The sequence below is a fragment of the Bombina bombina genome, chromosome 1 (genome assembly GCF_027579735.1).
Source record: "Bombina bombina isolate aBomBom1 chromosome 1, aBomBom1.pri, whole genome shotgun sequence".
NCBI lineage: Eukaryota > Metazoa > Chordata > Amphibia > Anura > Bombinatoridae > Bombina > Bombina bombina.
Window position 1 is genome coordinate 530,670,919 of NC_069499.1, and position 13,882 is coordinate 530,684,800.

A 13,882-nucleotide genomic window follows, 5' to 3' on the forward strand; every position below is an offset into this window, starting at 1 on the left:
TAATGCAGATAGTTCAGGAGAGGGAAAGGTGGAAACACATAAGCAAGGTTGAACGACCAGGGTACTGCTAGAGCATCTATAAGTACTGCCGGAGGATCCCTTGACCTGGATCCGTAACGAGGAAGTTTGGCGTTCTGACGAGACGCCATCAGATCCAATTCTGGTGTGCCCCATAGCTGAACCAGTTGAGCAAACACCTCCGGATGGAGCTCCCACCCCCCCCGGATAAAAAGTCTGACGACTTAGAAAATCTGCCTCCCAGTTCTCTACCCCTGGGATATAGATCGCTGATAGATGGCAAGAATGAGTCTCTGCCCATCGGATTATTCTGGAAACTTCTATCATCGCTAAGGAACTCCTTGTTCCCCCCCTGATGATTGATATAAGCCACAGTCGTGATGTTGTCCGACTGAAATCTGATGAATCCGGCCGAAGCCAGCGGAGGCCACGCCTGAAGAGCATTGAATATCGCTCTTAATTCCAGAATATTTATCGGTAGGAGGGCCTCCTCCTGAGTCCACAAACCCTGTGCTTTCAGGGAATTCCAGACTGCACCCCAGCCCAGTAGGCTGGCGTCTGTTGTCACTATAACCCACGCTGGCCTGCGGAAACACATTCCCCGGGACAGGTGATCCTGTAACAACCACCAAAGAAGAGAGTCTCTGGTCTCTAGATCCAGATTTATCTGAGGAGATAAATCTGCATAATCCCCATTCCACTGTCTGAGCATGCATAGTTGCAGTGGTCTGAGATGTAAGCGAGCATATGGAACTACGTCCATTGCTGCTACCATTAATCCGATTACCTCCATACACTGAGCCACTGACGACCGAGGAATGGAATAAAGAGCTTGGCAGTTGGTCAAAATCTGATTTCCTGATCTCCGTCAGAAATATTTTCATGTCCACCGAGTCTATCAGAGTCCCTAGAAATGAAACTCTTGTGAGAGGGGAAAGAACTCTTTTTTACGTTCACCTTCCACCCATGAGATCTTAGAAAGGCCAACACTAAGTCCGTGTGAGACTTGGCTAGTTGGAAAGTCGACGCTTGAATTAGGATGTCTTCTAGATAAGGCGCCACTGCTATGCCCCGCGGCCTTAGGACTGCCAGAAGGGACCCTAGCACCTTCATGAAGATTCTTGGCGCCGTGGCCAACCCAAAGGGAAGAGCCACAAACTGGTAATGCTTGTCCAGAAAGGCAAACCTGAGGAACTGGTGATGATCTTTGTGGATAGGAATGTGTAGATACGCATCCTTTAAGTCCACAGTTGTCATATATTGACCCTCCTGGATCATTGGTAAAATAGTCCGAATGGTCTCCATCTTGAAGGATGGAACTTTTAGGAATTGGTTTAGGATCTTGAGATCTAAAATTGGTCTGAAGGTTCCCTCTTTTTTGGGAACCACAAACAGATTGGAGTAGAACCCCTGCCCCTGTTCTATTTTTGGAACTGGGCAGATCACTCCCATGGTAAATAGATCTTCTACACAGCGTAAGAACGCCTCTTTTTTTGTCTGGTTTACAGACAATTGAGAAAGATGGAATCTCCCCCTTCGAAAGGAACGAAAATTATTTTGTTTGGTCCTCATCTTATTTGACCTATCCTGAGGGAGGGCATGACCGTTCCCTCCAGTGATATCTGAAATGATCTCTTTCAGTTCAGGCCCGAATAGGGTCTTACCCTTGAAAGGGATGGCTAAAAGCTTAGATTTTGATGACATATCAACAGACCAGGACTTAAGCCATAACGCTCTACGCGCTAAAATGGCAAAACCTGAGTTCTTTGCCGCTAATTTAGCCAGATGAAAAGCGGCGTCTGTAATGAAAGAATTAGCTAGCTTAAGAGCCCTAATTCTATCCAGAATATCATCTAATGGGGTCTCTACCTGAAGAGCCTCTTCCAGAGCCTCAAACCAAAAGGCAGCTGCAGTGGTTACAGGAACAATGCACGCTATAGGCTGGAGAAGAAAACTTTGATGAACAAAAATTTTCTTTAGGAGACCCTCTAATTTTTTATCCATAGGATCTTTGAAAGCACAACTGTCCTCAATAGGTATAGTTGTACGCTTAGCCAGAGTAGAAATAGCTCCCTCCACCTTAGGGACCGTCTGCCATGAGTCCCGCATGGTGTCAGATATGGGAAAGATCTTCTGAAAAACTGGAGGGGGAGCGAATGGAATTCCTGGTCTATCCCACTCCTTAGTAACAATGTCCGAAATCCTCTTAGGGACCGGAAAAACATCAGTGTAAACAGGAACCTCTAAATATTTATCCATTTTACACAATTTATCTGGAACGACAATAGGGTCACAATCATCAACCTCCCTGAGCAATAAGCGGAGGTGTTCTAGCTTAAATTTAAATGCCGTCATATCTGAATCTGTCTGAGGGAACATCTTTCCTGAATCAGAAATCTCTCCCTCAGACAGCAAATCCCTCATCCCTACCTCAGAACATTGTGAGGGTATATCGGATACGGCTACTAAAGCATCAGAAGGCTCAGCATTTGTTCTTAACCCAGAGCTACTGCGCTTCCCTTGCAACCCAGGCAGTTTAGATAAAACCTCTGTGAGGGTAGTATTCATAACTGAGGCCATATCTTGCAAGGTGAAAGAATTAGACGCATTAGAGGTACTTGGCGTCACTTGTGCGGGCGTTACTGGTTGTGACACTTGGAGAGAGATAGATGGCAAAACCTGATTTCCTTCTAAGAATCATCCAGTGCCAAACTCTTATAAGTCAAAATATGCTGTTTGCAATTTATAGACAAATCAGTACATGTGGGACACATTCTAAGAGGGGGTTCCCCAATGGCTTCTAAACATATTGAGCAATGAGTTTCCTCAATGTCAGACATGTTGAACAGGCTAGTAATGAGACAAGCAAACTTGGAAAACATTTTATTTAATGAAAAAACAATAAATAAAAATAAAAAACGGTACTGTGCCTTTAAGAGAAAAAAGGCATACACAAACTGCAAAACTGCTTAAAATTATCTCAAATTTTCCTAAATTTTTACAGTATAATCAATAAGCTTTAGTAAGATTGCACCACAAGCAATTTAACCAATTAACCCCCAAATATGAAAACCGGATTGACAAAGTGTCAAAATCCGGTAAAACCCCTGTCAGCACTTTGCCACAGCTCTGCTGTGGCGCTTACCTGCCCTTAGGGATTGGTAATGTGGGGATAAAGCTTCGATTTGAGCCAAGAAGTTCACCAGGACCCTCCGGTGTTCGAGCTTGCTGCTTGTCTAAGAAAACAACTGCGCAACTGAGGCGCGAAAATAGGCCCCGCCCATCTCACTTGATGTTACTAAGGCCTTCAAAGAAACATACCAAGCATTTTCACAGCCATGTGGGTTATAAAAAACCCAAAAAGCCAAGTGTACCCTCAATACAGTTGTCCCTTAAAGTATTATTAACCGTACTCCCAGAACACACAACCGTTTGCTATATCTCATTCAAACTGAGTGTCAACCATAAGTTTAGCCACTTTATGCAAGCTTAGTAATGCCCCTTATAAGACTAGGATTACTGCTTACCCTTCCCTCATAGGGATACTGTCAGCCTTTCAGGAATATCACAGTCTCTCCAGAAAAAAACGACTGAACATACCTCATTAGTGTATAGCAAGAAACCGTTCCTCACACTGAAGTTTTCCTGTACTCCTCAGCTTCTGTGGGAACAGCAGTGGACCTTAGTTACAAATGCTAAGATCATCATCCTCTAGGCAGAAATCTTCATCCATCTCCTGCCTGAGAGTAAATAGTACACACCGGTACCATTTAAAAATAACAAACTCTTGCTTGAAGAAAACTAAAAACTAAAAGTTTATCACCTCTTTCACTTTACCCTTCCTGCTTAGAGCCGGCAAAGAGAATGACTGGAGGGTGGAGTTAAGGGGGGAGCTATATAGACAGCTCTGCTGTGGGTGCTCTCTTTGCCACTTCCTGTTAGGAAGGATAATATCCCACAAGTAAGGATGAAACCATGGACTCGGTACATCTTGCAAAAGAAATAATTTTAAATTAAAAAAAAATTTGTGCTGAAGCAGGGACACACCTACACACTGCTGCCGACACACTAATGTGTCACGACACACAGTTTGGAAAGCACTGGACTAAACAGTTAGCTAGGGTCTATAATGCAATGCTTAAAGGGACAGTTTACTCTAACGTTTTCTCCCCTTTAATTTGTTCCCAATGATCCACTTTACCTGCTGGAGTGTATTAAATTGTTTACAAGTAGCTCCTTTACCCTTATATTGGCATTTGAAATAGTTGATTTAGCATGTGGTATCCCCATCTATTCTGAAAGTTTGTGGCTGCAGGTCCAAGCTATAGATAAGCTTTGTAAACACAGCTAGCAGAAGAAATTACACTCCCAGTGAGATATGGCAGAGATAATGTAATACAATGATGATTTTCCATTGTTCTCTCCAAGTACTGGAGATTGTTTTATGGACATATATAAGATAAACATGTATATGTACACAATGGTATACAGTAATGAGATCTGATTATACCTACAAGCTCAACCCATTTTATTAGGTTGTGGCTTCAAAACACAAAATCAGAGCTTGAATATACACAAAAAACATTAAAAGCTAATTTTCATACACTTTTTTACTCTGCAGTTGGCAAAACAAGCAGTTGTAAACACATTAAGGGAAAAACTATTTTTCAATATACTGTCCCTTTGATGCAAAAAAAGCCAAGCTGTAATTTCTTTAAAGTGTTCCTTTAACATTCTTCCCTAACCGTAAATGTTTAATGAAGTTTTAAAGCTTAGCCTAAATACATACATGCATACATACATCAACAACAACAACTTGGGAGGTAAAAGGCTGCAGAAGCCTTATATAGACAAATGTATGATTTTGTTGTTTTTTTCATAATGTAATCAATAATAAACATAACACAATTATCTCAACGTAAAATAATGTACATTTTATTAAACTAATGTTGATGTTTTAGGATGACATATGAATACTTACTAAAGTGACGATTGCGCACTCAGCAGTCAGCTGGGCTGCACTAAAGAGAGTCCGCACAAATCGGTAGATGTGCTTATGATCTGGATCATGTTTACAATACTCGTCTGTCACCTCTTCTCGCTGTGGAGAAAAACACAAGCACCTGACATCACACCACATAAATAACAAACAAATGCAAGAGTTGCACATCAAAGCAGACTTACATATTTTAAAAAGCCACGTTATACTGCAGTCAGAGATGGTATCGGATCCTCTAATTCAGCAAGGCATATAATATCAGATATGCCTTGAGAAATAAGTTATACTGTTAAACACCCATAAAAACACACACATTGTGTTACATTAAAGGGACAGTCTACTCCATAATTATTATTGTTAAAACGATAGAAAATCCCCTTGTTACCCATTTTCCATTTCTTTCATGTAATTAGCAAGAGTCCATGAGCTAGTGACGTATGGGATATACATTCCTACCAGGAGGGGCAAAGTTTCCCAAACCTCAAAAATGCCTATAAATACACCCCTCACCACACCCACAATTCAGTTTTACAAACTTTGCCTCCCATGGAGGTGGTGAAGTAAGTTTGTGCTAGATTCTTCGTTGATATGCGGCTTCACAGCAGGCTGAAGCCTGGTTTTCCTCTCAGAGTGCAGTGAATGTCAGAGGGATGTGAAGAGAGTATTGCCTATTTGAATACAATGGTCTTCCTCTAGGGGATCTATTTCATAGGTTCTCGGTCGTAGAGATTTCTTCTCCTACCTCCCTTTTCAGATTGACGATATACTCTTATATACCATTACCTCTACTGATTCTCGTTTCAGTACTGGTTTGACTATCTACTATATGTAGATGAGTGTCTTAGGGTAAGTCTTATTTTGTTTATGACACTCTAAGCTATGGTTGGGCACTTTATATGTGAAGTTCTAAATAACATAATTTATGCTTACCTGATAAATTCCTTTCTCCTGTAGTGTAGTCAGTCCACGGGTCATCCATTACTTATGGAATATTTCTCTTCCTAACAGGAAACTGCAAGAGAATTACCCAGCAGAGCTTGCTATATAGCTCCTCCCCTCACCTGTCATACTCAGTCATTCGACCAAGCATACGAGAAAGGAGGAACCATAGGGTACAGTGGTGACTGGAGTTTAATTAAAATTTAGACCTGCTGTAAAAACAGGGCGGGCCGTGGACTGACTACACTACAGGAGAAAGGAATTTATCAGGTAAGCATAAATTATGTTTTCTCCTGTTAAGTGTAGTCAGTCCACGGGTCATCCATTACTTATGGAATACCAATACCAAAGCTAAAGTACACGGATGAAGGGAGGGACAAGGCAGGAACATTAAACAGAAGGAACCACTGCCTGAAGTACCTTTCTCCCAAACACAGTCTCCGAGGAAGCAAAAGTGTCAAATTTGTAAAATTTTGAAAAAGTGTGAAGCGAAGACCAAGTCGCAGCCTTGCAAATCTGTTCAACAGAGGCCTCATTTTTAAAGGCCCAGGTGGAAGCCACAGCTCTAGTAGAATGAGCTGTAATCCTTTCAGGAGGCTGCTGTCCAGCAGTCTCATAGGCTAATCGTATTATGCTACGAAGCCAAAAAGAGAGAGAGGTAGTCGAAGCCTTTTGACCTCTCCTCTGTCCAGAGTAAACGACAAACAGGGAAGAAGTTTGACGAAAATCCTTAGTTTTATAATTAATAGTAGTGAGATACTGTAATAGTAAAATACATATTAGATCCCCAACACAATTATACCTAATAAACAAGAGGAAAAAGGTTTTTCCTTTTTTACTAATTAATAGGGTGGGGGGTGCTCAATATCCTAGATAAACATTGAAAAAATGTAGAGAAAAATATGGATATAACAGAGCACTCAAATAGTCCTAATAGTAAATAGTTCTGTATGATGAGTTTGCAGGATTGGGTATGATATATAAAACGTAACTTTTAATATATGTTGAAATTAAAATATATTGTGACAAACATTCACACAAATAGGTGTATATAAAAGCATTTAAAATAAATGATAAATGCTGAGATACCGGTTTGTAACTATCTATTGTGTGTTAAGTGGGTAGGTCTGGCAGGGAAGCACCATAATATGCTCACGGATTGCACGATTGCTAGTCTAAAAAGAGGATTGACCTCACAAAAAATTAACTGACTGGTGCAATACTGGAGCAGTGCTATCTCTGTCAGAATCCCACACAATTGAATATACTCAAATTAAGTTAAATACAAGCTCATATAATTATACTGGTTTGTAATGAGCCTGGACACAAATCGATGTCCAAAAATAATTACCAACGAAATAGCTTGTAAGTTATTGTCTATAATAATTAAGGTTTTAACACACTAACTAATAAATTCTCAGCATTTGTCAGAGCGCCTTACAAGCTATTTCGTTGGTAATTATTTTTAGACTAGCAATCGTGCAATCCGTGAGCATATTATGGTGCTTCCCTGCCAGACCTACCCACTTAACACACAATAGATAGTTACAAACCGGTATCAGAAAATCCTTAGTTGCCTGCAAATAGAATTTCAGGGCACGGACTACGTCCAGATTATGCAAAAGTCGTTCCTTCTTTGAAGAAGGGTTAGGACACAGAGATGGAACAACAATCTCTTGATTGATATTCTTGTTAGTAACTACCTTAGGTAAGAACCCAGGTTTAGTACGCAGAACTACCTTGTCTGAATGGAAAATCAGATAAGGAGAATCACAATGTAAGGCAGATAACTCAGAGACTCTCCGAGCCGAGGAAATAGCCATCAAAAACAGAACTTTCCAAGATAACAACTTGATATCAATGGAATGAAGGGGTTCAAATGGAACGCCTTGAAGAACATTAAGAACTAAGTTTAAGCTCCACGGCGGAGCAACAGACTTAAACACAGGCTTAATCCTAGTTAAAGCCTGACAGAAAGCCTGAACGTCTGGAACTTCAGCCAGACGTTTGTGTAGAAGAATAGACAGAGCAGAAATCTGTCCCTTTAACGAACTAGCAGATAAGCCCTTTTCTAAACCCTCTTGTAGAAAGGACAATATCCTAGGAATCCTAACCTTACTCCATGAGTAACTCTTGGATTCGCACCAATGTAAATATTTACGCCATATTTTATGGTAAATTTTTCTGGTAACAGGCTTCCTAGCCTGTATTAAGGTATCAATAACCGACTCCGAGAAACCACGCTTTGATAGAATCAAGCGTTCAATCTCCATGCAGTCAGCCTCAGAGAAATTAGATTTGGATGTTTGAAAGGACCCTGAATTAGAAGGTCCTGTCTCAGAGGCAGAGACCACGGTGGACAGGACGACATGTCCACTAGGTCTGCATACCAGGTCCTGCGTGGCCACGCAGGCGCTATCAGAATCACCGAAGCTCTCTCCTGTTTGATCTTGGCAATCAAACAAGGAAGCATTGGGAATGGTGGAAACACATAAGCCATGTTGAAGACCCAAGGGGCTGTCAGAGCATCTATCAGCACCGCTCCCGGGTCCCTGGACCTGGATCCGTAACAAGGAAGCTTGGCGTTCTGACGAGACGCCATGAGATCCAGATCTGGTTTGCCCCAACGACGAACCAGTTGAGCAAAGACATCCGGATGAAGTTCCCACTCTCCCGGATGAAAAGTCTGGCGACTTAGAAAATCCGCCTCCCAGTTCTCCACGCCTGGGATGTAGATCGCTGACAGGTGGCAAGAGTGAGACTCTGCCCAGCGAATTATCTTTGAGACTTCCAACATCGCTAGGGAACTTCTGGTTCCCCCTTGATGGTTGATATAAGCCACAGTCGTGATGTTGTCCGACTGAAATCTGATGAACCTCAGAGTTGCTAACTGAGGCCAAGCTAGGAGAGCATTTAATATTACTCTTAACTCCAGAATATTTATTGGGAGGAGTTTCTCCTCCTGAGTCCATAATCCCTGAGCTTTCAGGGAATTCCAGACTGCTCCCCAGCCTAGAAGGCTGGCGTCTGTTGTTACAATCGTCCAATCTGGCCTGCGAAAGGTCATCCCCTTGGACAGATGTGGCCGAGAGAGCCACCATAGAAGAGAATCTCTGGTCTCTTGATCCAGATTTAGTAGGGGGGACAAATGTGAGTAATCCCCGTTCCACTGACTTAGCATGCACAATTGCAGCGGTCTGAGATGCAGGCGCGCAAATGGTACTATGTCCATTGCCGCTACCATTAAGCCGATTACTTCCATGCACTGAGCTACTGACGGGTGTGGAATGGAGTGAAGGACACGGCAAGCATTTAGAAGTTTTAATAACCTGGCCTCTGTCAGGTAAATTTTCATCTCTACAGAATCTATAAGAGTCCCTAGAAAGGGAACTCTTGTAAGTGGTAATAGAGAACTCTTTTCCACGTTCACCTTCCACCCATGCGACCTCAGAAATGCCAGAACTATCTCTGTATGAGACTTGGCAGTTTGAAAACTTGACGCTTGTATCAGAATGTCGTCTAGGTACGGAGTCACCGCTATGCCTCGCGGTCTTAGTACCGCCAGAAGTGATCCTAGGATTTTTGTAAAGATTCTTGGAGCCGTAGCTAATCCGAAGGGAAGAGCTACAAACTGGTAATGCCTGTCTAGGAAGGCAAATCTCAAATACCGGTAATGGTCCTTGTGAATCGGTATGTGAAGGTAGGCATCCTTTAGGTCCACCGTGGTCATGTACTGACCCTCTTGGATCATGGGAAGGATGGTTCGAATAGTCTCCATTTTGAATGATGGAACTCTTAGAAATTTGTTTAGGATTTTTAAGTCCAAGATTGGTCTGAAGGTTCCCTCTTTTTTGGGAACCACAAATAGATTTGAATAGAATCCCTGCCCGTGTTCCGTCCGCGGAACTGGGTGGACTACCCCCATTAGTAAGAGGTCTTGTACACAGCGTAGAAACGCCTCTTTCTTTGTTTGGTTTGCTGATAACCTTGAAAGATGAAATCTCCCCCGTGGAGGAGAAGTCTTGAAGTCCAGGAGATATCCCTGGGATATGATCTCCAACGCCCAGGGATTCTGGACATCTCTTGCCCAAGCCTGGGCGAAGAGAGAAAGTCTGCCCCACACTAGATCCGTTTCCGGATAGGGGGCCCTCTCTTCATGCTGTCTTGGGGGCAGCAGCAGGTTTCTTGGCCTGCTTGCCCCTGTTCCAGGACTGGTTAACTTTCCAGCCCTGCCTGTAACGAGCAACAGCTCCTTCCTGTTTTGGAGCGGAGGAAGTTGATGCTGCTCCTGCCTTGAAGTTACGAAAGGCACGAAAATTAGACTGTTTGGCCTTTGATTTGGCCCTGTCCTGAGGTAGAGCATGGCCCTTACCTCCCCTAATGTCAGCAATAATTTCTTTCAAGCCGGGACCGAATAAGGTCTGCCCTTTGAAAGGAATATTAAGCAATTTAGATTTAGAAGTCACGTCAGCTGACCAGGATTTAAGCCATAGCGCTCTGCGTGCTTGGATGGCGAATCCGGAGTTCTTAGCCGTAAGTTTGGTTAAATGCACAACGGCATCAGAAACAAATGAGTTAGCTAGCTTAAGTGTTTTAAGCTTGTTCATTATTTCATCCAATGGAGCTGAGCGAATGGCCTCTTCCAGAGACTCAAACCAGAATGCTGCCGCAGCAGTGACAGGCGCAATGCATGCAAGGGGCTGTAAAATAAAACCTTGTTGAACAAACATTTTCTTAAGGTAACCCTCTAATTTTTTATCCACTGGATCTGAAAAGGCATAACTATCCTCCACCGGGATAGTGGTACGCTTAACTAAAGTAGAAACTGCTCCCTCCACCTTAGGGACCGTCTGCCATAAGTCTTGTGTGGTGGCGTCAATAGGAAACATTTTCCTAAATATGGGAAGAGGGGTAAAAGGCACACCAGGTCTATCCCACTCCTTGCTAATAATCTCTGTAAGCCTTTTTGGTATAGGAAATACGTCAGTACACACCGGCACCGCATAGTATTTATCCAACCTACATAATTTCTCTGGAATTGCAACCGTGTTACAATCATTCAGAGCCGCTAATACCTCCCCTAGCAATGTGCGGAGGTTCTCTAGCTTAAATTTAAAATTGGAAATCTCTGAATCCAGTCTCCCTGGATCAGATCCGTCACCCACAGAATGAAGCTCTCCGTCCTCACGTTCTGCAAACTGTGACGCAGTATCTGACATGGCTCTCATCTCATCCGCGCGCTCTATCCTTAACCCAGAGCTATCGCGCTTGCCTCTTAAATCTGGCAACTTAGATAATACTTCTGTCATAACAGTAGCCATGTCTTGCAAAGTGATTTGTAAGGGCCTCCCTGATGTACTTGGCGCCACAAAATCACGCACCTCCTGAGCGGGAGGCGCAGGTACTGACACGTGAGGAGAGTTAGTCGGCATAACTTTCCCCTCGTCGTCTGGTGATAATTTCTTTACATGTAAAGATTGACTTTTATTCAAAGTAGCATCAATGCAATTGGTACACAAATTTCTATTGGGCTCCACATTGGCCTTTAAACATAGTGAACAAAGAGATTCATCTGAGTCAGACATGTTTAAACAAACTAGCAATGAGACTAGCAAACTTGGAAATACTTTTCAAAATTAATTTACAAGCAATATAAAAAACGTTACTGTGCCTTTAAGAAGCACAGAAAAACTGACACAGTTGAAATAACAATGAACAAAAATAGTTATAGCAACCAAATTTTCACAGTAAATGTATTAAGTTAGCAAAGGATTGCACCCACCAGCAAATGGATGATTAACCCCTTAGTACCCAAAAACGGATAACAATTATATAATTAACGTTTTTCTCACAGTCAAATACACTGTCACAGGACTACTGTGACTGATTACCTCCCTCAAAATGGATTTTGAAGACCCCTGAGCTCTCTAGAGACGATCTGGATCATGGAGGATGAAGTAGACAGATTGTGACTGAATTTTTACTGCGCAAAAAAGCGCTAAAATAGGCCCCTCCCACTCATATTACAACAGTGGGGAAGCTCAGAAACTGTTTCTATGCAGAAAACAAAAATGGCCATGTGGTAAAAATCAAGCCCCAATAAGTTTTATCACCAAGTACCTCACAAAAAACGATTAACATGCCAGTAAACGTTTTAAACATACATTTGAAAGTTATGTATTATTATTAATAAGCCTGCTACCAGTCGCATTTACTGCAGTTAAGGCTCATACATTATTTCAGTATTTACAGTATTTTCAGAGTCAATTCCATTCCTTAGAAAATACATTCAGTGCACACCCACACACACACACATCAGCCTGATACCAGTCGCTATCGCTGCATTTAAGGCTGAACTTACTTTACAATGGCATCAGCAGTATTTTCTCAGTCAATTCCATTCCTCAGAAAATAATTTACTGCACATACCTATTTGTTGCAGGGGGGCCCTGCATGCTATTCCCCTTCTCTGAAGTTACCTCACTTTTCCTCAGATGAGAACAGCCAGTGGGTCTTAGTTACGTCTGCTAAGGCCATAGAAAAAAAAAACCCATGCAGATTCTTCTTCTAAAGCTGCCTGAGAATAAACAGCACACTCCGGTGCCATTTAAAAATAACAAACTTTTGATTGTAGAAATAAAACTAAGTTAAAAAACACCACAGATCTCTCACAGCTTCCTATCTGTTAGGCTGCAAGAGAATGACTGAGTATGACAGGTGAGGGGAGGAGCTATATAGCAAGCTCTGCTGGGTAATTCTCTTGCAGTTTCCTGTTAGGAAGAGAAATATTCCATAAGTAATGGATGACCCGTGGACTGACTACACTTAACAGAAGAAATATGTTTTAAACTTGTATTTGCCATGATTCAGGATAATCAGTATTCCTTCTTTCAGACTGTCAGTTTCATTTTTTGGGAAAATGCATATGAATAAATATTTTTTCTTACCTTAAAAAAATTTCAATTTGACTTTTTTTCTTGCGGGCTGTTAGCCTCGCGGGTGCAGAAAATGCTTCAATTTATTGCGTCATTTTTGGCGGGAACTTTTTTGGCGTAAAATTTCGTCATTGGTTGTGTAATTTTTTGACGCATGTGTGTTAGACGTTTTTTGCGCCAAAAATTGTGGGCGTCCTACTTGGCGCCAAATAATGTGGGCGTCCTACTTGGCGCCAAATAATGTGGGCGTCCTACTTGGCGCCAAATAATGTGGGCGTCCTACTTGGCGCCAAATAATGTGGGCGTCCTACTTGGCGCCAAATAATGTGGGCGTCCTACTTGGCGCCAAATAATGTGGGCGTCCTACTTGGCGCCAAATAATGTGGGCGTCCTACTTGGCGCCAAATAATGTGGGCGTCCTACTTGGCGCCAAATAATGTGGGCGTCCTACTTGGCGCCAAATAATGTGGGCGTCCTACTTGGCGCCAAATAATGTGGGCGTCCTACTTGGCGCCAAATAATGTGGGCGTCCTACTTGGCGCCAAATAATGTGGGCGTCCTACTTGGCGCCAAATAATGTGGGCGTCCTACTTGGCGCCAAATAATGTGGGCGTCCTACTTGGCGCCAAATAATGTGGGCGTCCTACTTGGCGCCAAATAATGTGGGCGTCCTACTTGGCGCCAAATAATGTGGGCGTCCTACTTGGCGCCAAATAATGTGGGCGTCCTACTTGGCGCCAAATAATGTGGGCGTCCTACTTGGCGCCAAATAATGTGGGCGTCCTACTTGGCGCCAAATAATGTGGGCGTCATACTTGGCACATTATTTCAGTCTCACTTTTTTGTTGCTTCTGGTTGCTAGAGGCTTGTTTGTTTTGCATTTTTTCCCATTCCTGAAACTGTCATTTAAGGAATTTGATAATTTTGCTTTATATGTTGTTTTTTTCTATTACATATTGCAAGATGTCACAACCTGACCCTGGATCAGAAT

At 42.5% G+C, this 13,882-nt stretch overlaps 1 protein-coding gene across 1 annotated transcript in view; it reads right to left on the reverse strand.

The window, feature by feature from the left end:
* The window catches only part of CCNYL1 (cyclin Y like 1), a 201,419-nt gene that overhangs the window by 61,718 nt on the left and 125,819 nt on the right, over window positions 1-13,882 (reverse strand). The window contains exon 7 of the mRNA XM_053698631.1: window positions 5,000-5,119. Coding sequence (XP_053554606.1) covers window positions 5,000-5,119 — 120 coding nt within the window. The remainder of the gene's footprint in view (window positions 1-4,999; window positions 5,120-13,882) is intronic.